We start from the raw sequence: 24,590 nt of genomic DNA on the forward strand, positions 1-24,590 counted from the left end.
TCAGTGGGCTGGTGACCACTGCAATTCGAAGGTTTTATTAGATAGGCTCCTGATGCCCATGATCAGTTGCTCCTGCGCGCGTGATGCCTTCAGGGGCTGCAGTGCCACTCGTGAGTCGGAGGAGATGACCCTAGGCATAGCTCTCTGGTCTATGAGGCGCGCAGTGCAGCTAGTTAAGTGGTTGTAGTTGAAGTGTGGTGACTGGGAGTGGCGGAGACGGTAACACTAGCAGAAGGAATACACACACCAGTGGCAGATGATGTAGTTGTAACGGCACGTGACTGTAAATGGGATGGTGGGCCCTGTAGGTGGGGTTAATATCAAAGCGGGGAAGAGAACGAAGAAGGCGTCTCGAGAAGGAGACGATGAAGACCGCGACTGCTGCTTAGGTGCCATTTCTATCTTCATTAAATGCACACCTGTTTATATATGTGCGCCTGCATTTTTCCTGCATCAATATGCTCAAGAGCGAAGTATGTGAGTACTGGCACGGTATTATTTCTCTTGCTCTTGAAACGAGCTACTGACGTGACAATTTACAACAACGGATATATATATATATATATATATATATATATATATATATATATATATATATATATATATATATATATATATGTGTACCAAAGAGAGAAAACGGCGGAAGATCAAGGAAACGAGGGTCCGGTTTGCTACCCTACACTCGGGGTAAAGGAAAGGGGGAATACAAAGAGTAAAAGAGGAAGGACATAATCACTGTGTGTGCAACGGAGAGTCGTGACGCCAAAGTTGCAACGCTGGTGGCGCGCGTTGAAGACATATCTGATGACGAGGACGGAAATTTTCACGGTGGCTCTGTCGTAGTGGCTCTGCAACGGTTTCTCTGTGATGGTATCCCTGTTATGTAAGCTCCGTTACGGTGGTTCTGTCATGCCGACTTTGTCATGGTGACTGTGTGGGGATGACTCCGTCTCAGTCGCTTGTCACGGTCGTTCTGTCACGGCGTCTGGCATAGAAAGGCTTTGATAATTCGCGATGATAATCCGCGCCTGCAACAGGCGGATGACCCGGCACTCTGGCAACAAAGCGCATATGAGCTCGGAAAAACTCTTGCTGCAAAATCACTGGAACAGACAAGCATCTGGTTTCAGGAAGGGTTCATACACTTGTATTTTTTTCAGTGGGCCTAGGCACACGCTCAAGGCTTTTGCTTGGGTACCAGTGAGCATTTTATGTTGGTTTTGAAAATGCACTGCAGCATGGGAAGGCAGTATCACAGGAGATCTTCAAAGAGAGCCGTATTCATGTCTAGTAAAGCATTCACAGAGCAGTCACCAGTGTTGCTTTAATGCATACCGAAGGTGTTCGCCTGTGAGCGCATGTTTCCTTTTAATATTCGAACATGAAGTGTCCACATCCCTAGTCGGTCGAATTTCACATCCAGAAACTTGTACCCTACCAGCCTGCGAACAACAGAATTCATAAATATCCTTGGGACATGAAACCAGAGGGTGGAGAGTGGGAGGGGGAGGAGGGTAGCACGTATTTATTTAAAGCTGTTCTTGAGCATGCGCCTTTTGTGGAATACGTACACACTATATTAATGATAGTTTAGCCTCATACGTAGCGTACAGGCAGCAGCAGCAAGTTTGGAACCAAGACCGACAAGCAACACATTCTGTTTATAATGCTATGAGACTTTCAGCGACTATGTTGTTGCAGATTTTGCCCACTTCAAGAACTTGCCTGTATCAATTTGCCCGAGGCAATCAGCCTTCTTAATCCTCGCCACCACTGGAAAACTTCCAACGGGAGGTTTAGAGATGGACGCGTTAAACTTTTTTTCCGCTACAGCAGTTCTTGTGAAACCTTATGCAACATTAGCAAAGTTGTAACGCAATCCCAAATTCCAAGTTGACAAAAAAATTCGCAGCCATTGCACTCTGTGCAATGGCTGCGACAAAGCAGACAAAGCAGACAAAGCAGACCACTGAGTGTAAAAGCTTACTTATTTTGGGGGATTTTCCCTTCCGCGGCTGTCGAATACTCTGCGAACACGCACAATGGCTACTAGGAGTAATAGCGGCTCAACCTGTCAAGGGTTCCAAACTGAAATGTGCCAACCGTCTCAAGACGCTGGCTTGCCCGCAAGAAATCCGCAAGGGCGTTCTACGCTGCTTGCCGATGTATGCGTCCGTGGCGTAAAGGCAGCAGTGTCAGGCTTCTGTGCTAGAGGACCTTTGTTTGAATCCTGCCGGCGGATGATTTCAATAATATTTCTTCAATCGTCTATCACAGCAGGCTTTGTTGAAAATGACGAATTTACAGAAACGAAGAGAAGGAGGAAGTTTAGGCAAATAATGTACCTCCCATAATTCCCGTGCTGGCTGAACTGCCCCGATTGCAGCTCCCGTAGGATTGATGGATGTTATGAGCTACCCCTTTGGAACGGGGCGGAGGGTTGCGCCACCAAGCTCTCGTTATTATACTGCCTAATGTCCTACCTAGGTTAAACAAGAAAAAAAAAGAAGAAAGAAACAACTACGAACTCCCACAACCAAATTTTTTGTTCCCCTATCGCGAACAGTGCTTTTGTACGTCTCCGTTTTTTGTCGGTTCCCTACTTTTCTTCCACCAATCCTCCAATCACCTCTTACTAATCCCTATTACGGACATGTTTACTTTTGCACTGCTCTCGCTGAACCCAAGGGCTGCAAAGACGCCAGTGGTGCATAAATCGACCGCTGGGCAGACGTCTTCACATTCTAATAAAACATACTTCATAGTTTCCCTAGCTTTACTGCAGCAAGCACATGCTTCTTCTACATTCTTATATCTCGCTTTATAGGTGCGTGTTGTGAGGCATCCCGATCTCGCTTCGAAAAGTAATGAGCTTCCCTTTGAGTTATTATAAATTGTTTCTTTCCTGATTTAGTTTTTTCCTGTTAAGTAGTTACTCAGGGCAGGTTTCTTTTCCATGACAATCACCCATGAGATAATTTCAGCCTCTCTGGCTTTCCGCTTGACGTTCTTTGTTGCTATGTTGCCCACCCTACCGGCCGCACACTTGCTGGTAAGGTTCCTAGTTATTTTCCTCCACTGTGAATCCATGTTTTCCCTGTACATATACCTCAACACTCTCCCAGCCCATTTACTTTCTTCAATATTCCTCAGTCGTTCTTCATACTCAATTTTACTGCGAGCTTCCCTCACTTCAAAACTAGTCCAGCCCATATCACCCTGCACAGTTTCATTTGTAGTCTTCCCGTGAGCGCCCAATGCAAGGCGTCCCACTGACCTTTGGTTCCCATCGAGTCCTGATTGTATGTCCGATTTAAAGGAAATAACCGCATTTCTAAAAGTAGGTCCTGGAACCATTACACATTTCCACATACCTCGAAGCATCTCGTGCCTATTGTGTCCGTAGACACTAGCGCTGGAGCTCCCTCTAGCAATTATTGCATGAAACTATGCATTGGGTGGCTTCTTAGCCTTCCTCCTGCTACGCCAGGTGTCAGCACATGCCATACTAGTTTGCCTTGTCTTCTCATAGAGGACAGGGAAAACCTCAGTCACAGACATTGAAAAATGTATGGGAGGGTAGACACATACAACACCGCTGTAAAATTTTCCACAGTTGGCAGATATGCGTGACTCACGCCGAAAGGGAGAGTGCGAAGCCATTAGCGGGTAGAGCGAGACATCTCGCTTAGTGAGAGCAATGGTGGCACACTTATGTTGTGAAATGATTAAACCCCGTGCCAATGTATATGTCTTAATAAAATGTATGGTCTTCTGCAATCTTGCAGGCAGGTTGCGCTTGCCTCGACCACATCTGCATCTAAGGAGGCTTCCATCGATGCAGGACTTAATGTCAAATACAGTCGGACTTAATACATCCCCCTGGGGGACCTCCTCGATGCACTGTGTGCGGGGCCGTGTTACCAACTTTTGTGGGAATGTAGACTAACAGATCGGTGAGGTAGTCTGAGATCCAGTGGTACCTGCACCCATCAATTCACACAGTCCTCGGAGCATAATGATAGCCTTGTGAGTCACGTTGTCGAATGATCCGTTGATGTCAATGAATATGACGATAGTAATGCTTCGTGTAGCTTTGTTGAATTCGACGGAATTAGCAAGGATACGCACATTGCCTAGACTGCTGCAGCCTTTCTGAACACTGAAATTTGCAGAAGGCAGAAATTCATACCCATCAGCACCCAGTCTAGGTGCTTCATTACGGTCTCTTCTCTAAGCATTTCTACGCAGCTGAGAAGAGGTATGGGGTGATGGGACTTTATGTCTGTTGGAGACCTGCAAGTCTCTAGAGCACAGGGATGACACGAGCCTGCTTCTCGCGAGACTCGAAGCGTCCACTCTCCCAACTGGCATTGAAGATGGCAATAAAGGCCAATAGGCACAGCTTATGTAGTCAGGACCAGGAGATGGCGCCTTGTTCACCAACGCCAACGGGCCAGGAAGCTCCGGGATCGAAAAAGATTCGTGTGTTGAAATAGTGTTCAGTGTCGCGGGAACCTTCTGTGCAGCTCAGGGAAAACATGCGAGCACCGTTGGAGCAGTGATCTTGGAGGAAAACGTCTCCACTACGTCCACCTTGTAGATGTTACGGGACTGTGCAACATAACTAAAGGCATGAAGTTGGGTCTACGGAGCTCTCAGGACGTACACAATGCTCCACATTCTTGACAGTGCTGGTCTGGGATGAAGTCAGGAGCAGAAGGTTCCCCATTGCCTGCTGTTCAGCTGTCCAGATTACGTTGCATATAACTTTTAATTTGCCTAACGTCGTGAATGGCATCTGCAGACAATGTTCTTCGCGCACCTTCTTCACATTTGCCGCGCATTACCTGGAGCTTCTGATACTCAATGTCAGCCTTTCAATGAGTTCGATGTGGTTTCAGATGTATAGTGCTGCATTTTTTATTCCACTTAGCACACCAACAATCTTCTCGTACGTAAATCATATAGGTCTAAATTAACGACTGTAGCCCTTCTTTGTGTGTTCCGCGTAGAACAGCCCAAGAAGATGTAAGTTCGTAAGTATTCACTGCCATGACTTTCGATGTCTGCGAGCAAGGTTGTCTTAGACATGAGGCGCGAAGAGATCATGGTGACGTCGAGTGTTCTGGCTCTGTCTCACTTGTAGAAGGTTGGCTGCCCGTCGTTAAGAACTTCCAGGGTATTTTGATGTCCTAAATAAGTAAAGGCGACGACCGCGGACTGAAGACCTCTTACCGCCCAGGCCAGGATTATGTGCGTTGAAGGCCCCAGTTAGTATGTGCGGTCTTGGTGTTCTATCTAGAATGTCCTGCAGCCGATGCGCTTCAAATGTAGCCCGAGGTGCCGTGTTCATTGTAAAAGTGAAGCTGTCCCACTTCACTGTCACTGCTATATGCCTGTTCGATGTATTGGCTGCTATGGCATGAGCATTGAAAGTTAAATAATTTTGGACAGCCAAGAGAACTCCACTGGTATCTGCTCCTGTCGGTAAAAGCGTAATGTGTATCTAGAAGGGAGAATGCCAGTGCGCACTCGGGACTCTGAAGTGGCGATCACCGGAAACCTGTGCTTGTGCACGAATTGTCTAAAGCCGGTGAGGGGGGGGGGGGGGAGATTGTAGGTGCTGGAGGCAATCCATTGAAATATGGTTCAATGGTGTACGCCGTCTTTGTATACCTTAATTATTCCTGTTCTATGCACAAGAGAGACAGAGGAAATGGGAAAGGCAGGGAGGTTACCCAAAGGGGAAGATTCGGTTTTGCTACCCTACACTGGGGAGAGAGGGGAGGGGGAAGTAAAGTGATAACAAAGTAGAGATAAAGAAAGAAAGGAGCATAGACGTACAATCACAGTCGGTCACTGTCGCCGCATGCTACCCCCGCACAGCACAGTAGCACTTGCAGCGCTATAAACATCTGTTCAGGCTACAGCCGCTTGTCCAATTCTGTTGCCTTTAAAAACTGCAACAGTGCCCTCATCGCCCTCTGCTGCGATGGCTTGTGATGGCGGCATCTTAAAATAAGTTCCTCTGTTAGAGGTCTTTGGTCAAAGCGCTCTATCGCGATTGCGATTGATCGTCTCTGTAAATTATAGTGAGGACAGTGACAGAGAAGGTGTTGAAGAATCTCCTCGTTACCACACTCATCACATGAGGCGTCGTCGACCCATCCGATTCGGAAAGCAAAAGACTCGGTGAAGTCCTCCCCTAGCCATATTCGACAAAGCAGGGTAGCTTCGTGACGGCATAGTCCAGCTGGAATGCAAAGGCATAGAGAGGAGTCTAGGTTGTGGAGTCGGCTGTTTTGAAAACTTACAGCGTTCCACAAGGAGAACGTGATATCACGGCTGGGCATTCGAAGTTTTCTAGAGGCATCTGTCCTTGATAATGGTATCGGCTCCTCTTCGTCCCCTTGAAGAGCCGACCGAGCAGCATTATCGGCGTGTTCGCTCCCTATGACACCGCAGTGACTTGGAAGCCACAGAAATGTCACGTGGTGTCCTTTCTCAGACAAGGTTTGGATTAGTTCTCTAATCTCAAATACGAGTTGTTCGTATGGTCCGCGCCGCACGGCTGATAGCAAAGATTGCAGTGCTGCCTTCGAGTCACTGAATATCGACCATCTTCGAGGTTGTTCTTGGCTGACGAGACGAAGTGCTGCGCGAAGAGCTGCAAGTTCCGCAGCCATTGGTGTCGTTGGGTGAGATGTCTTGAAACTGATGGGGGTGGCTTTCGCTGGGAAGACCACGGCTCGAGAGGAGCACTGGAGAGTTGCCGATCCATCAGTATAAATATGTAATTGTTCAGCGTACCTCTCGTGCGAAAGGAGCAAATTTAGTTGTTTAAGAGCAGGTGATGACAAATGAGATTTTTTCCTGATTCCTTGTACGGTGAGATGCACTGCGGGTCGAGCCAAACACCATGGAGGAATCGATGGCTTAGTTTCGGGAGTGAAGCCTGGTGGAAGGCAGGCGTAATACTCCGAAATCATAGTACAAAATGATGCCTGCGCCTTTCTGACGGTTGTTTTGCCAGATGGTGAGAAGGGGCACGGGCAAAGTGCCTAATGTGCACTCTCAACACTTCCACCGCAATGTGTGTTTGTATGGGTTGGTCTCCGATCGCAATAGTCGCTACTGTCGATATGCATTTTGGCAAACCAAGACAAACCCTGAGAGCCCAAAACGTGGATAGCCTGTAGAGCACGAAGATTTGTCTGGCAAGTGTTGGTCAGTTCGGGCAAACTATCTCCAGAATCCCAAAAGAAGACCGCTGTACAATTATATCTATGCACAAGAATTCTGATATTAGTCACATCATTGTAACTTTCCTTCGTCTCAAAATATCTCATTTGCTAGGCGTCACAACTTATTCTCATTGAAGTCATTGGCCTTTATTTATTAAAAGAATACCTGCGTTACTGAGTGACCCATTTTTAATCACTGGTACTTCGTAAAGTTGTTACTGAGTCTCATTTAGAAGGGCTATTTTTCCATATGTTAAAAAACTTCCCTTTAACAAAATAAATGGTTTCTGCAATGCAACCTTACACGTGTTAAAATATATTAAATCAGTCGCTTGTTAAGTGAATATGTTCTTTGCATATAAAATATATCAGTAACATGTCAGGTTCTTAATGTAAAGGATCATTGATTCCTCTCTGACCTCTAAGGCGAAGAGAGAAATACAGCGCACAAGGCTACAAATTGCCCATATATAGAAATATGTCTACACGTCTGCACGCTAGTCGCGAAACATTGGCGCATCACTTGCGAGCTAGGATTAGCCTTCGCAATAATGTGAAATCCTTGCATTACCGCACAACAGTTTCACTCAACTGTCGCAAAGCAACAAAAAAAGAAATCATAATCTATGAAGACCTTTAGAGAACTATTTTGTTTTACTGTAATGTTGACAGTAATCACTCCTCTCTATTAACGTAACTGTAAGTATTATTAGTCACAGTCATTAACGTTGGGTACCATCACGTTTACGCTAACAGTCATGTAGTATCCACATTAAAGCTGCTAACAAAACCGCATTCTAGCCGCTGCCTAAGGGATGGTTGCTTTGCATCCAATCACAGAACCGCAAAGCAGACGGAGTGATACGCCCAGCTTTGCAAGGATGCGTTGACCCCACCGAGAGTTATGGTTGCAATATGTTGCTTCCTTTGTGCAGCGTTGTTCTCATTTGGTAGCAAAAGCATCCGGCGACTGGGACCCAAGCAAAATTAAACATAAAGCTTGTTAAACTGAATGCAATATGTATGTCGTTCGCACCATGTTCCAGGGTCTTCGCCACTATCTCCTCACTGGCTGGTCCAGATCCGGCAGAGTTAAAGGCCTGCAGGCGTATGGAGTACTCGGTGTTCCGACGGAGGTTGTTGAGCGTGAACTCCTCCGTGTCACTATTCCTTGAGCTCTCCAAGGTTTTGTAGACGTACTGTTCCCCGGAACGGTGCAGCTTGTAGCCCAGATAATATCCTTTCACAGGGCTCCGTCGTTCCTGAGACGGGGGAGCCTATAGAAAACGAAACAAACGTTTGAAGTGCAAAAACATTCCTTGTTGTGGTGAGAAGGCCGCGAGATATGTGTTCGAAGTTTACGTGCACGAAATAAGATCAAGTGAAGATGAAATGTGATATTACATGACGCTTCACAGACACAAGTTCTTGCTAATGTCACTGCCACTTCCATCACGCCGCTGTTATTATTGTGTGCCCACGGGTAAGAACAGCGATTTCGGCGAGTTGAAATAAGTGGAAGGCGTTATTTTTGCAACGCGAAACAGCGAAGCGCGGGAGGACAATAACAAAGGGTTAGCAAAAGAAGGGCTAGCACAAGCGCTGTACAAACAAAAGGCTGGAGGAATACATAAACCGCTTAACTAATGGAAGAACATCTAAGCTAGTGTAGCAGTGCAACGGCTGCGGCTGTTAACCTCGGTTTTAAGAGGCAAATGTGCTAGATCGCCATCACGATCAGAGAACGCTGGAAATGTCTGAGGCCTATCATATTAAGAAATATGCGGACAGGTGCGTAAGTAGACCATCAGCGGCTTTACACGACCAGGAGTCGACGCCTGTGTGCCCATGTCAACGTTAATCTGGTCTGGCTCTGTGTTCTCAAGATCGCGCTGCTACTTTCTTAATCCAAGTAAGTTCTACGCATAATTAGCGAGCAAGCGTTCTTCGGAGAGAAAGGTAGAGGGGGACATATTATTTACGGGAGAGGCAGAGAGGTCGAACTGAGCTGGTGCGCTCTAGCCTGCCACTCTGCACCAGGTAAGAGGCAAGGGCAGCGAAAGTATAGGAATGGATGATGATGAGGAGAAGAGGAGCAGTGAATCTGGGTGCACATTAGGTAGGGGATCTACAAAAGTCATTAGTCTATAATAGGTTTAAAGAAGCGTGATTAAAAGACAAGACGAAACAAGACACACAGGGACACACACTGTGTTTGTGTCCCGGTGTGTCTTCCTTCGTCTTTTCTTTTAATAGCGCTACCGTATACCTACTCAAGATGAGATACCAACAAGTCCTCATTGCAACCCTCGTGAACCATTAGTCTAGTTCTGCGTCATGCAGAAATTTCAACAGCGCCTTCCTTGTCTGCCTTGCACTTGCAATATCAGGAGGCCATAGGCTTAGAATATCGCCCTCCGATTGTGGTTGCCGGCAAGCATTGCCTATGTCAATCTCTGCAGCATATATTCGGGCAATCACATAATATGTGGTATAGCATCTCAGGCGCCTGACAGTGTTCAAAATAGTTGAGTTCGACCGGCCGAAGAGGTGTGCGTAGCGGTGGGTAATAGCAACGGCCAACTGAATTCTTCAGAGCAGTCACACTTGGCTGCACGTAACCTCTCCCGGAAGTAAGATAAGATAGTATCAGTAACATTGCAATATGTTTTTCTAACTGGCAGGAGCCTGATGCAAGGTTCTTGTCGCGCATTAACAAGAAAATGAATTTATCTCTAGGTACCCATTCGGTTTCTCCAGTAATGTTTTTTTTTTTTTTCGCCAGCTCCACCCACTAAATTATCCAGTCTTCCTGCCGTGTTCCTACGGGACTACCAAAGGGGCTTTAGCAGACCGAAATTCCAAAGTAATATAATACTACAAACCTTCCATTTGATCTTTATTGATTTAGAACTCGTCGGTTCGATCTTGATGTCTGTTGGGGGGTTGCTTGGGGCTGAAAAGAAAAGAAAGAAGAAGCGAATGTGAAATTGCCCTTCGTTTTCCAAAGTTGGCCTATTTCCGCGAAAGCAAGATGGTCGATTTCTCATTTCTCAGAAGCAAGTATATGAGGAAGAGTATGGTCAGCTGCAGACGAAAAACTACCGCCACTTTTTCCACCCGGCCGGCACTCATCAAGCGCGGTGAAGTCTGAAGCCCATCACGGCAGTTGCAGGGAACATTAACAGCGAGGAAGATATTGGCCTCCCTGGTGCAGTATTTGGCCCCTACCTCCCTCAAAACGGTGGTGGCGTGGCGCAGAGGTAGAACAACGCTTTGTTACGCCTCACGTATAATACACTTTAATTTGGCAACTGTTACATTAATATGTTATGCCGGTAAGAAAACTTCCTCGGACGACCTCTATGTACAGCAGGGCCATTAACTGCGTTTGTCTGATCGCTCGTGAGTGTTTTCGACAAGAGGCAGATGACTACCGTTGGTATCATCCCGTCCCTCTTGACTGCGCACTTTTAAGATATGCTACTATAACAGCACAGTCAGCCCTTCTAGTAAATTATTTTTGCATACCCTGCTTCTTTCGTCCTTGTCTTTTTCATTTTCTTTCCTCTTACAGGTTCTCTCTGCAGGATCGTAAACAAGGTGCATTATAATAAGCCTGCCAGCCTGCTTTCCTTCCTGTTCCTCTCTCTCTGTCTCTCTCTCTCTCTCTGTTTTCAACACCCATCCATTAGACAACCTAGGTAGGACATTATGCTCGTGTCTATCTTCTGTCTAGGTATCCTTGCTCCCTGAGCAATTTCCTGGAGAGCCACAATAAACCTTCGATGCAAGTTATATAAATCATTATTTTCTTTGATAAACTGTGCGCTAAAATTTAAATGCCGTACCGACTGCCAGATCGATTACTAGGAGCGCAAGAAAACACCAGACCGTTACGCGGATCCCTACTGTGTAAAGCATATAGGTATCGTAATATTTACATCTAACAACACTTTACGTCATGTGGGATCACGAAGTTGCTTTATAAGACAACATGATAAATATGTATTATTCGGTATACTAAATAGCGTAATGGTTATAGCGCTGTATCTTTTTTAGAACTGAGGCGAGAGAATACAGCGGAGAGGGAGCCTAGCTAATTTTGTCAATGTATTGAGGCAGTGACAGCTGGTGGCGACAGTCAGAAGCATTGTGCTGAAATGCGCTGAAAGCGTACGATGCCTGCGTCACCTGGCGGCTGCGCACGCAGCAGCTCCGACAAATCAATATGTGTCACTGAGCTAAGCATCACTAGGTGGCGCCACAGTGCTTTGCAGAGCAAGCACAGTGGGCTTGCAGTTTTATATTATTTTATTTTTTTTGATGTTCATGTCCTTTTTTTGTGCAACCTTCTTTTCTCGTGTTTGCCTGACCCAAGAAATCCCTAATGAGAAATATGGAGACATTTCGCTAGGGAATCTTGGTTTTAAATGTCCCTTTGCTTAGGTACTGCGGAGGACGACGCACTATGATTCGTGGGCATTCTAAACTTCCCCCAAAACAGGGGAAGTTCCTCCTAATAGAGTCTATTGGCAACTCCAGAGTCCGTTACTTGTGCTGGCAACACTGTCCAATTAAACAAAGATGGCTGCGACATCCAGGTTCACGGCGGCTGTTTCGCTTGGCGTTGCGCTCACGGTTTCTCGTTCGTGGGGTAGAATCTTGGTGTTTCGTTGAAGCCGACAGGCTCCTTGCTGCCGATTACGTTATCTTGATCGGTCTCAAAGATTTTATGGACGAAACTGCGGAAATCGTTGCGCTGTGCGTGGCAACGTCCTGCCTGCGCAGCGAGACAAATCATATTTTTTTTAAGACAAAGAGCCTTTCAAGCGCGCTGGAGGTTTAAAAAATGGAGGTGTTTGTGTGCAGCGGGCACTTGTTCACAGCGTTGCTCTACTGGTAGAAGTACGATACTCGGCAGTTTTCGACCTCCATAGGAAACTCCGCACTGCGAATCGTGTTGTAGTATATCACATCTAGCATCTCGCAATATATAAGCAGTGACGTATGTCTGGGTTTTAGGAGCTAAGTACCGCTATTCTGTACTTAGGCTAAAAACCATAACGTTACCTGGTCATTGTGTCTTGGGATAAGAACAAATGAGAATTCCGTTTGTGAGCCTGTGTCGCACCTTTCCTTTTATAGTTAGCTGATACGTGTGATAAGGTCATCTGTGTCCGATGACTGGTGCTTGTTCATGCTTGCAGTACGCTGTATTCGACGTAGCGCTCGGGCTTGCGAACGCAGCATATACCCGCCGCTCGTAGAATTTCTGACCCTAGTGAAAGGCGAGAAGTGAATGACACAAAACGTTCATTTGAGGGACCGCCTGATGTCTGTGCGCCGGCGCGAGTAAAAGAGGGCGCGAGAGAGAAAACCTGGGAGTTTTTGCTTCTTGAATGTATGACTCTGCCTGGAAAACACGGAGGAGTTTTCTTAGCGCCTGGTGTATGCGTTTGTCACCTAGGCATGCCGGTATTGCGGAGTGGGGTCGAGTTCGTTTACGCTCCGACTCTAGCTGCCCGCGTGGTGAGGCAGTGAGCACGGACGTCCCATTTGGTGATCGCTGTGTTTGAAGGTGCGTCAGACAGACCGCGCCTGCGGCGCTGCCGCTCAGTCAGTCATGCCGGATTAAACATTTCTTGCCCTATACGGCACTCTACCTTAAAAAAAATCACTGATTTTTCCGGGGGAGCAGTGGGGACCATAGTAGAGGCCCGGCATGCTCTCCTGGTCGTGTATTTACAATTGCTGTTAGGTACAGCGGAGCGTGGCACTTGCGGAGGCGCCGGACGTTTGCGCGCATGCGCGGGTAAGAGCGGGTGCGAGAGAGAAAATGTGAGGGCTTTTGCTCCTTGAATGTATGACTGTGCCTAGTCACTACGGAGGAGTTTCTTAGTGCGTGTTGTATGCGTTTGTCCCTACGCGTGCCGGCATTGCGAAGTGGGCTCGAGTTTGTTTACGCTCGGACGCTGGCTGCCGGCGCGGTGAAACAGGTGATAAGATCGCAGATGCTTCCGTGGGAACAATAGGGACCGTGGAAGAGGCCGATCCGCATATATTGAATATGCAGAAGGCACAGCGCATTAGCAACCGCGGTTGAACGCGAGTCGCTGAAAGGGCGCCGGCGGCACTCGACGGCCCCGCAACCGCTATAATACTCCGCACCCCCTAGCGTTTTACGCTGACCTAACCTAACGTTAACCTAACCTGACGTTAACCTAGCCTAACGTTAACCCAGCCTAACGAGGCCGAGACAGAAAGACAACAACGCTCACGACGTAACCGTTGTGAGAACACGCCATGCCACACCGGCTTTTGCGCTAACGTAGCGTAACGCAACGTTAAGGCAACCCACCCTAAGGTAACATTAACCTAACCTAACGTAACATAACGCGGCCGAGACGCAAAGACAATAATCCGCATCGCGTAGCCGCTGTTACGCCGCGGCACCCTAACGCTGTTTACGCTAGCCTAACGCAACCTAAGCTATCGTAAACCTAATCTAAACCTAACCTAATCTAACCTAACCTGGATTAGACGCAAAGTCAGTAATCCTCACGGCGAGACATCAGGAAACTGTGTTCAACCGTGGTTGCAAAGGCGCTGTGCGTTTATTTCACTCAAAGGGGACCACTCAGAAATGCTCCTGAAAAGTCCAGGAGAGCAGGCCCAGCCTCTACTACGGCCCCTTTTGCTCCCCCGGGGAAATCTTTTTTTTTTTCAGGTAGAGCGACGTAAGGCGCGACAAAGTTATCATCCGGCATGACTGACTCAGCACCTGCGCCGCTCGCGTGAGAAAGTCTCTTCGTCGTACCTTTAGACACAGCGATCACCAAATGGGGTGTCAGTGCGCGCTGGTTCACCTGTTTCACCGCGCCGGCAGCCAACGTGCGAGCGCGAACAAACTGGACCTCCCTCCGCCATGCCGGCACGCCTAGAAATAAACGCGCGCTACACGCGCAAATAAACTTCTCCACCGTACCTAGGTAGAATCACATATTCAAGGAGCAAAGGCCCCTAGACTTAAAACCCCTTAAACTTCGTAAAGCAGCGACACTCTCCTATTCCGCCTTCACTCTTCCTCGTTTCCCCTCTCTTTCACGCTTCCTCTTCGACCGTGGCGCCGCCTACACTGCTCGAGCGTAGCAATGGCGCCAACATGCGCTCCTCGCCACTCCGTAGACGCTTCTCGAGCAAAAATGGCGCTGATGCACGGCGCGAGGGCCCACTTGATGTTATTAGGCCAATAGCGACGCGGTGTCGGCCTCGGCCAGAGCGCGCGTGGAGGTAGCGGCATTCTTCAAGGCGTGGGACTACTTTACGAAGTTTAAGGGGCTTTACCCAGACTTTCTGTCTCGCGCCTGCCCTTACTCGCGCCTGTGCAGAAACGTCGAGCGCCGCGAGAAACTCCATGCCCCGCTGTACCTACTAGCAATATTAAAAATGCCTCCTGGTGCAGTATCTTCGTTCTTGGCAGGCTTTTCGTATGCTGATGTCCGCGACTTTTCAGGAGCTTTTCGAATGGTCCTCTTTGAGGTAAATAAACGCACAGCACAACCGCGGTTGAACGCCACTGTCTGATGTCACGCCATGAGAAGTATTGGCTTTGAATATCACACTTTTAGGTTAGGTTAGGGTAACGTAAAAGGCGTTAGGGTGGCACGGCGTATTCTCGCAGCGGTTACGCCGTGCAGATTTTTTGTCTTTGCATCTCGGCCACGTTAGATTAGGTTAACGTTAGGTTAGGTTATGTTATGTTAGCGCAAAAGGCGTGAGCAGGGGCGTAGCCAGCGGGGGGGCTTATGGGGCTCGAGCCCCCCCCCCCCCGAAATTTTTTCGTGCTGTCCATGCAGCGCCGACCAATGCAACCCCCGGCGCCGGAAATCATTCTGGATTTTGTCTAGAATGTGTTTTTCACTCTCGACAAGACATTTCAACGCGAACATTGCGAAGTCGGGCTGGATTTTGCGGCAACGCCCGTGTACCGGGAGTCACATAACACAAGGAGCCCCATCCGAGCACAAAGTTTCAAGGGCGTTTTGATGGCGTACGGGCTCACCGCGGCACCTCGCGGAGGCCGCGAAATCTACGGAGCGCACGGATATCAATTCCGAAACTTTATGGGTATAAATCTCAGAAACTTTAACGTGAAAGGTGCATTGACATCCCCAAAGCTGTGTTTTAGATTTTCAGTTGCGGAACTTTGTGGATTTAATGCTGTTGTAAACATTTGACGCCAAAGGTGCATTGCCTTTTCTAAAGTCTTACGTCGGAACATACAACGAGACAAGCCAAATCAACAGACTATTAGACAAGTTGACAAAGCACGCAGCCAGGTCTGATGAGACGAAGCGTTGTGGTGGTTCATTTGTGCCGTCATGTCGCATAAAAAAAATACCAACATTTTTTTTTCACCGACGCCAAAGCATCGATGTCAAGACACTAAAGCCAGCCAAGGTAACTACGTTCTTTATTATTTTTTCTGCTTTCAGTTTTATTCGCGCGCACACATTGAGTCTCTTCAATTTTTTTGCTGTCGTTACCCTACCCGCCGGCTGCCAGACCCAGCCAGAGTGCAGCCAGAGCGTTTTTATCGTGTTGCCCGGACCACCACGCGGCGCACTTCAGTGCGCGTTCGGTTTGTTCTAGCCGAGTGCATTTTCACCTGGCAGTGTTTTGGATGCTTTCTGACTAGCACACGAGAAAAAATGGCCAGGCTTAGCTTGGTTAAGCCAAGAATGCGTTGCATATTGCGCGGTCAGGTGGTGGCTGCAGCCGCGCGCGACCGCGCCAGTTGGGGCCCAGCTTTTCCTCCGTGACGTCACGCGCCGGTGCAGCGCCCCTAGCGGGAGGAGCGGGAGTCAGGTGGTGGCTGCGGACGCGCGCGACCGCGCGAGTTGGGGCCCAGCTTTTCCTCCGGCTGTCGTGATGTCACGCCACGTGGTTGCGCTAAAGGTCAATAGTGGCTGCCCGGCCGCGCCCAAGGGCTGAACTGAGTGATTGCAATATGCGACGCATAAAAGAAACAATGGTCACTCGCCGCCATCACTGTGGGGACTCGACGGATTGCACCGCGTTCGCTCGAGCGCAACCTCTCCGGAAACTCTTCTCTGGCCGGTGTAGGATACCGAGCAGTATGCGTATGGATCTCGGTTGACCCAGCGTCTCACGTTTGCTTCGATATTCCTTCGGTAGCCACATTAGGTGCCCAAAGTAGGCATTCGATTGGGGCCAACATGCTTTCCTTTCTGAATATTTTTTTTTTCATTTCAGTGCTCCGGCCCCACAAAAAGGAAATACATTGTTGCGGCGCAGCGAATTGCCGCATGTTCAAAGTTCGATTTCATTACTTCTCTTCCGGAAAGTAAAGGTTCATGGGACGGCTCAGTTGCAGGATACTGTATTATTGCGATAGCAGTTATATGCACCCTCCAGGCGCATTCCTGCCGTCGCCCTCCTGTTCTGTATAAAGTCCAAGGGCGATTACATCATGACCGCGCGCCGCATGCTGCATGTGCGAGTGAAAGCGTAAGGGCGAGGGGGAGTGCATGGTTATGGTGATGTGACGATGGTGACTCAGTCTTGTGTGCGCAATGGAGAAAAGCAAGGAGGAAGCGCGCCGCCTCCTGTCGCGCGCGATACATCTGGGGGAGGGTAGGGAGGGGGTGCTAGGATCTGTGAATGTGTGGTTGCATAACATGTGTATTTGCCTTGTTTGACGCATTATATATAGTGACTTTTTCTTAGACACGTAGATTTATTGGAAACTTATACGTACACTTAAATATATTGTTGCGAGCTTTTGTGTATACTTGCAGTGAAGTTTCTTTCCAGTGACACTTCTTAATTTATTTTATTTACGTCATACTGCAGGCCGTGTGGCCCAAGCAGGAGGTGCAAGGTAGTACATAAAAAATACGCGTACAAAAGGCAGAATTGCAAGGTATAAAACTAAGGAAATGAAACAGTATAGCAAAAAACATCAGTGTGGCTTAAGAAACACTAATGAATCTGAATTGATTCAGGGGAGCTCATATGATCGAAGCGGATGAGGTTCCATTTTTCTATAGTTCGAGGAAAGAATAAAATTTAAAGCGGTTTGTCCTGGCAACGTCCCCTTTATCACTTTATCAAGCTGTATCTTCGCGTTTGTATATGCCATTGTATATTCGCATTTATAATGTCCGAGAGCGAGGGAAATGAAAGTGAGTCTACCCACCCCGCGCAATAATGGTTCGGTTCATTATGTGCTAGGCACGCGCGTAGCACACGGGCATCTCTCATTTACAAAAGTGACACGCAGGTTTGAGGATAAATGTTCGTTAATGCTCTCATACACTGTGCTGAACATGGTTGCGTGACATAATGTACACTCCAATAGTTGAACAGCGTGGTGTCGTGAGGTTTGGACAGCTGAAGGTGTTTCCCAAAAAGAAATTAGTTGTCGTATGGCTGCCATGTACTTTGAACATTGCATATTATTGGACACTGGCGTTGGAGCAAACAGTTCGAAGAAGGACGTGAAAGTCGCAAAGACGATCCAAGACCGGGCCAAAACAATCGTGCAGTCACCCCCAATAAAATTGCAAAGGTTGATGAGCTGATGAGACAAAAACTGAGGATAAGCATCGATGAACTTGCAGAGCATGCGAACATCAGTCATGGTTCGGTTCGTGTCACCATTCATGAACATCTCGGTTATCGGCTTTTCTGTGCGCAATGAATGCCCAAGATTTTAAACCACCGCCAGAAGATGGAGAAGTTCGGCGCTCCCTTGACTAATCTGATCCGGTATCACAATGAAGGTGACGACTTCTTGTCTGCAATTGGGATTGAGGAGGAACCATGGTGCCACTACTACGAGCCTGACACACGACGGCAAAGTTTACAGTGGAAACATTCGAATTGAAAACGCCCAAAGAAAGCAAAGGCCGTCATTTCCGCGGGAGAGCTGTTGTTGACTTTTTTTTCGATCATCAGGGGCCATTACTGATAGAGTTTGCTAAATTTTGAGAGACTATCAATTGTTTCCGATATGGTGAAACGCCGGAACGGCTGCGAGTCGCAATCAAGAACAAACTACGTGGAAAATTGGGTAATGGAGCCGTCTTGCTCCACAACAATGTCCGTGCCCACGTCGCTGATCTGGTTAATACACGACTGGTAAAGTTCAAGTGGGAAATGCTGTAATAACCGCCATGCAGCTCAGATCTATTGCCTTGCGACTTCCACATTTTGGGGCAACCGAAAATACTGCTCAAGGGAACCAGATTCGTGTGGGCCGATGACGTGAAAGAGTCAGTTGGAGACTTTTTGAAGAAGCAACCCAAGGAGTTTTATGAGACGGGAATCACGCGACTGGTTCGTAAATGGGACAAACGTCTAAATGCTCATGGAGACTACTTTTAAATAGAGTACCCCATTTCTCATATATTCGCATTGGCTCACTTTCATTTGACTCGCCCTCGTATATATTCCAGAATTCCTTCTTTTTATACGTGCTCTCTGTTGCGACTATAATTTCGGTGCAATTACTCACGATACACGACCGGTGACAGCTGCTCCTGCGTAATACATTGGAACAAATGACAGCGTCATTGAGATTTTTCATTGGCCGTTGCATATGTACAAGAATGTAAACACGGTTCTTAAATGACAAAGTGTCATTAACATATTTGTCCTCAACTTGTTCATTTTAGGGCCTTTACATTTTTCATATCAACAGCATGCACTGCTTTGCTGGTTTCGAACTGATATAGTTCTAATGTTCGTGTGATGTTTTCTTTATTTATTAAATAGAGAAAAGCATGGACGCATTGATATCAGTTATTTCGGGCAAAATTTTTGGCACCATACGAGTATATTCTTTTATGAAAAAATATATACTTTACTTGTTTCGACAGTGCGTAGCGTTCAATATTTCGTTTGCAGCATCTTTGGCGATGACAATTCAATTATTATTCATGTATTTGATCCCTCGACAAATTGTTTAAGTGGAAGCTTTAGCTCAGGCCCAACTCTAACGCGGCCTATCCAAATACATGTAAAACGCAGAAATGCTTTTCTTAGATAACCCCTGGATCGCTTTTAGTGAAATTCATTGCATTTGAGAGAGAAAATGAAATTCTAGTGTCAGTCGGCAGCCGAATTTCGATTTAGGGCCTGAATTTTGTTTAAAATATTTCGAAAAATTCCAAAGCTCGAAAAAAATAGAAGCACGACATTTACAACAATCTAATAGCTTTGTATCAAGAACAGATATCGCGGTTCTGGAAAAGGCACCTATTATAACAGTCAAAGCGGACAAATTTGGTATGTCAATTTGTATCTTACGTGACTTGGTTATGTTGTGTTCAAGGGTTCAGCAAAAGCCGTATTTCCATAACACTAAATTTTTTGAGATTCATGTGTAACATATCAATTTTGTACGCTATATATGTACTATTAGATGCAACTCACAAAATTATGATATCATTTTTCCTTGTTGAGTTAGAGATGTTTAAATTTGATACTTTCGTTTTCTGAAAATTTATGATTCTGGCCAATGTTTAATAAAAAATTGACAGCGTAAATGAAAAATTCGAAGCCAGCAGTCATTAGAATGTAATTTTTTTTTAAGTGCAACAAACATCGTCAAATTTGGTGCAGCGGTTGCCGAGAAAAACGAATTGTCGTTCTACATGTATTTAGAAGTGAGCCCCCCCCCCCCCTATCGAAATTTCTGGCTACGCCACTGGGCGTGAGGGTAGCGCGGCGTATTCTATACCAGTCGGACCAAGTTGAATTACTTCTAACAGGTTTCCAAAATTTATCGAACGTTTTATTTCGTGCAAAATCACTCGTATTAGTGTAAATGCATGACTTGAAAACAAACTGAATGAGTTGTAATGGAATTTAGGTGGGTGCACACTGCTTAAAAGGAAACTGGCGACGCTGTGTTGAACGCTCCAAAGCTGGAACGAGTGCTGTTTGCTGTGGCTTCTAAATTTCTTGCAAGCTGACCTGACAAGTCAATGCGTTGAATGAGAAAAGTGCAATTTCTGCTTGCACAGCTAAACTGAAGCATGCTATGAAAACGATATGCCACCTCGTGGCATAACATATGCCATGATCAACCTCAGACCTTCCTAAGCAGTTATCCTACCTGCTACCGTGCCTGCTGACATAAGTACATTAGCGAGAGTATTCCTGCCGCCTAAAGCATTAGTAATACTAATGCTGGGGCAGAAAGCTATGAACAAAACCAAACGAAGCGTCATCATTGTTGTATTCATATAGGAGGTTGTGGCCAAGTACTCCACCAGGGTGGCCAATCCTGCTCTGGTGAGGGAGTGCGTTACCCGTCGTAGTCACCGGGATCAGGCCGCACTCCAGGCCTGTTTATGCAATTGTATGAACGCGTAGATTTTGTTTTAGTCACGTGGAAAATTGCGCGGCACAGGGATTCGAACCACAGTCCTCTTGCACACGAGGCGGATGCTCTACCTCTACGCCACCGCTGCACTTCTTAAGCTTAAGCGTACATCACTATAATTTATTAACGTAAACAAAGCCTAAACAAAGCGCACTCTGCGATTTGAAACGTCAGCAAGATATTCAAAGCAATGATCTGTTCGCTGGGAAGAAAGAAGTCCCGAGTGAAGTGTTTCGAACAAACCGGCATAGTATCAGTCGTCACCTTTTCCCAATGCGAAGTTTCTTATCCAAGTCACTCTCCGATGCGCGTCATCTGCTTCTCTCGCAAAAGAAAGAAATAATACATTTCTGTCTTTCCACCGCGATAACACGCATAATGGTCAAACTTAAATTAAATTATGGGGTTTTACGCGCCAAAACCACGATCTCTTTATGAGGCCGTCGTACTGGGTGACTCCGAAAATTTGGATCACCTGTGCCTCTTTAACGTGCACCTAAATATAAGTACATGGGTGTGTTCGCATTTCGCCCCCATAGAAGTGCTGCCCCCGTGGACGGGATTCGAACACGGGACCTCGTTCTTAGCATCACCAACACCATAGACAATAAGAAACCGCGACGGGTACACATAATGGTACACAACAAGCTTTTCGACATCCGTATTTTTTTTTTTCTGGCTTGTGCGCAGCGGCATCACGATGATTTGCGAACTGCGAGGCATTCAGCGCATGCCTTGCGCAGGAGGCCTTCTTTCGCTTCAAGTTTGCAACTGGATTGGTATTTCCTCGGCACGGCCGCCAGGGGGCGAGCATTTACTTGGAATCGCCAGTAGCCGACGTGTCAGTTTTTTGGCGTCACTGGTTGGCCCGCGCCACTAGGGTGCATGTAACATAAGGTTTGCTGCTTGCTGACTGTGCGTCTTCGGCCCTCAGCCAGTTGCACGGTCGTGGACGACGGGAGGGGAACGTGCCACAAGGATGCAGCCATGAACAAGAACTTCAGTATAAACTACAATTGAAAATATAACACTAAGCCAATTCACAGTAACAACGTATCATTATTATTTGGTCTCCGGCCGCTATAGATTCATCTACCTAAGCACCGCTCTTGCGCTTCGCTGCCCTGGGCAGGAGCCTTTCGTGTCAACCATGGTGTTGAAGCAAAGGAAAAGAACCCGTATAGCAGAAATTAAAGAGGGAGATGATATAATAATGCAGAGGTCACAAAAAATAATGAAAGGTTATCAAACAAGTGACTCAAAAAGCAGACATCCCAGTAACGAGCCCGATGCTTTGGCGCTGTGCCAGTGAACTGATAGTAGGCTTATTGCGGAGCATTTATACACTGTCGGGTTAAGCAGCTTAGCTAAGGAAAAATGGAGCAATACACGTCATCCTCCGTAGTACTCTCTGTCTTAAGAAAAGGCAAGTTCCGAGAAGCAAAAAGAACCAGATGCCTTTCGCGCAACTCACGCATGCGCACAACGGTCGGGTAAACGCGGGAAAGGAGGTGGTCTCGCAATTTTTTTCTGCTTTAGTGAGCACCTGTACTAAAAACACAAGGTACGGAGTAGTGATGTGGCATAGGACTTGCAAATCTATCCACTGGTAGTGACCCTTAAGAGAGCACCCTCGGCTTTTTATAATATACAGTAGAATTTCGGTAGGCGGAAATGGCTTAAGTAGAATTGCCGCTTAAACATAACGAGAACTTCTAAAGTGGTTGGTTTTGTATTTGGGAATGCGAAAAACGCTTTCGTTAACCGGAACCAAAATTTGCGAAGCTCTCTGTAAACGGAACAACAAAAGCAAGCTCTGAAAATTTATCCAGAAAGATACACCATCCGAAATTTGCGACACCTGCCTTGTGCCCGCCGTTGAAGACACGCAAACACAACACGTTACCCACATGACCACGAATTATAATGACTACGCGATTGACCCTCTGTGCTATGAGATTGTACCTAGTGTCGGCACCCGGGCAGTACTCGTGGACAACTTTCTGTGGCTATGAAGGGAAAGCTACGGGGGTGGAGCTTCTGCACTTGTGTCATCGCGCTAAGTAGCCCGCCAGCGTTTGACAGTGCTTTTCGTTGCTCAGAACAGACGCTGAATTGGCGCAGCTTCCACGTGCGACGGTTTCGCGTTTGTCTGAACGCGGAAGCGAAAGCCGCAAAATAAGTAAGCTTTAACATTCAGTGGTGTTTTGTCTTATTTAGCTATTGCTAATACGTGTTTATGTTTTCTCTTCACCAGCTTAATTCTAACGTAACTGAAAACGCGTGACTCTTTTCAGAAGCGCTCTCCTTTGTGCACGCTTTGCCTCCGTAGCTTCCCCTTCATAGCCACAGAAAGTTGTCCGCGAGTATAGAAAAGGTCGATCCCGGAGATACTGCAACAGTAAACTAGTCTACGCTGCGAAATATCAAAGAAGAAGACTTCCCGATCCCCTAACCATAGGAAAGCAGGCATAGAAAGGTTAGCTTTATTAAACGAATTAGGCTGTCGATGACGTGTAGTTGCTGCAGTAAAATATTTAGGCATTTATTGTTTTATTCCGGAATAATTCCGTAGGAAAGAAGGCTAACAGCCAGGACACCTGTAAGGGTACTAAAGATGGCAGTGCTGCTCTGCGTGTCAGCTATTTGGCAATACGGCCGCACCTAGCCATGATGAATGGACTCGAAAAAAAAAATACCTATACGAACATGTGGAATTTCTTCCACATTGGTGTTAAGTATTGCTAGGGCGCTATAACGTGAAGCTATTCCAAACTTTTCTGTTCCAATCCTGCAATCAGCCCTCCACGATTGGTCAAAAAATTTTGGATCCACCACCGACTGCGCATGTTTTCACGCGACGTCATGAAAACCGCGGAAACGACCCATCCCATATGATATGTTTACACTGATTTGTGACCTGGAATGGTTTGCAGCACCGCCACTCGCCTCAAAGACGATAAGATTGTAAAAGAACAATGAAAATTTCGGCCACCTTACATTACACCGTTTGATACTTTCGATTCCCCTAGCATGACTGCGTGTTATTCTGCCACCGATAGGAGCCGTAAGAGCTGTGGTTTTGTTCGGATACGTTACCAGCACCTTTTCAAAACCGAAACTAATGACCATACTCAATTCAGCAGCTGTCGATGATGCCCAAACCACAGGACAAGCAAGAATGGCTACAATCACTTCTTAATGATTCATATATTTAAGTGTGCTAAGAAGCTGTATAATATACAGTGCTCGACATTTGCACAGATCTTTCTTAGTAAACGAAACTGCTGTTAATCACAACATATTTATCCGGTCTCCTGAGGTTCCGTTTGAGGAAATTTTACTTTTCTCTGGTACACTGAACCTGAAAATGGATGCCCCAACTTTGCAAGACATGTATCTGCAACGCCACAGGGGGCATGCATTATTGCCATGAGCGTATGAAACTAGCTACTAAACATTTAATCTCTTTAGGACAGCCGGCATTGTATTGCACATATGTGTTGTCAAAAGGTACTTTTTTGTGTGTCAAGCCTTTCACCAGCCACCAGAGAATTTGAGGACGCGGAGGTGGACGTGAATGTTTTAACCAACAGGTTGGTCGACTTATCGTTCACCACCAATGTGTACACTGAGCACCCCAGCAAATATTCTAGCAGCACAACTCAGGGACTAGTTATGAATCAAAGTCGTTCTGTCTGTCACGTTGCGCCTGTCATTTTCCGTTCCATTGAGAGTTGCGCGGGGCTTAGTTTCCTTCCCAAGACTCTTTGGTATCCTTCATACCTCGCCATGAAATTCTAGTACTGATATAACGTGCTGCTCACGTATTTTTTCTTCTGCGCCGTTTCAACGCGTTGAGAACCATTCGCTAACTTTTGTTTGTTCGCCATACTCTTGGACGTTAAGTTAACGTTGATCAT

The 24,590-nt window shown here is 46.7% G+C and overlaps 1 protein-coding gene across 3 annotated transcripts in view; it reads right to left on the reverse strand.

Moving 5' to 3' along the window:
* LOC142579494 (cell adhesion molecule Dscam1-like) overlaps positions 1 to 24,590 on the reverse strand; it is a 605,191-nt gene that overhangs the window by 101,079 nt on the left and 479,522 nt on the right. For all 3 annotated transcript variants that reach the window (XM_075689738.1, XM_075689737.1, XM_075689739.1), the window contains exons 16-17: positions 10,133 to 10,203; positions 8,284 to 8,524 (exon numbers count right to left, since the gene is read on the reverse strand). In XM_075689738.1, coding sequence (XP_075545853.1) covers positions 8,284 to 8,524; positions 10,133 to 10,203 — 312 coding nt within the window. The remainder of the gene's footprint in view (positions 1 to 8,283; positions 8,525 to 10,132; positions 10,204 to 24,590) is intronic.

This window comes from Dermacentor variabilis, chromosome 4, assembly GCF_050947875.1.
Source record: "Dermacentor variabilis isolate Ectoservices chromosome 4, ASM5094787v1, whole genome shotgun sequence".
Lineage (NCBI taxonomy): Eukaryota > Metazoa > Arthropoda > Arachnida > Ixodida > Ixodidae > Dermacentor > Dermacentor variabilis.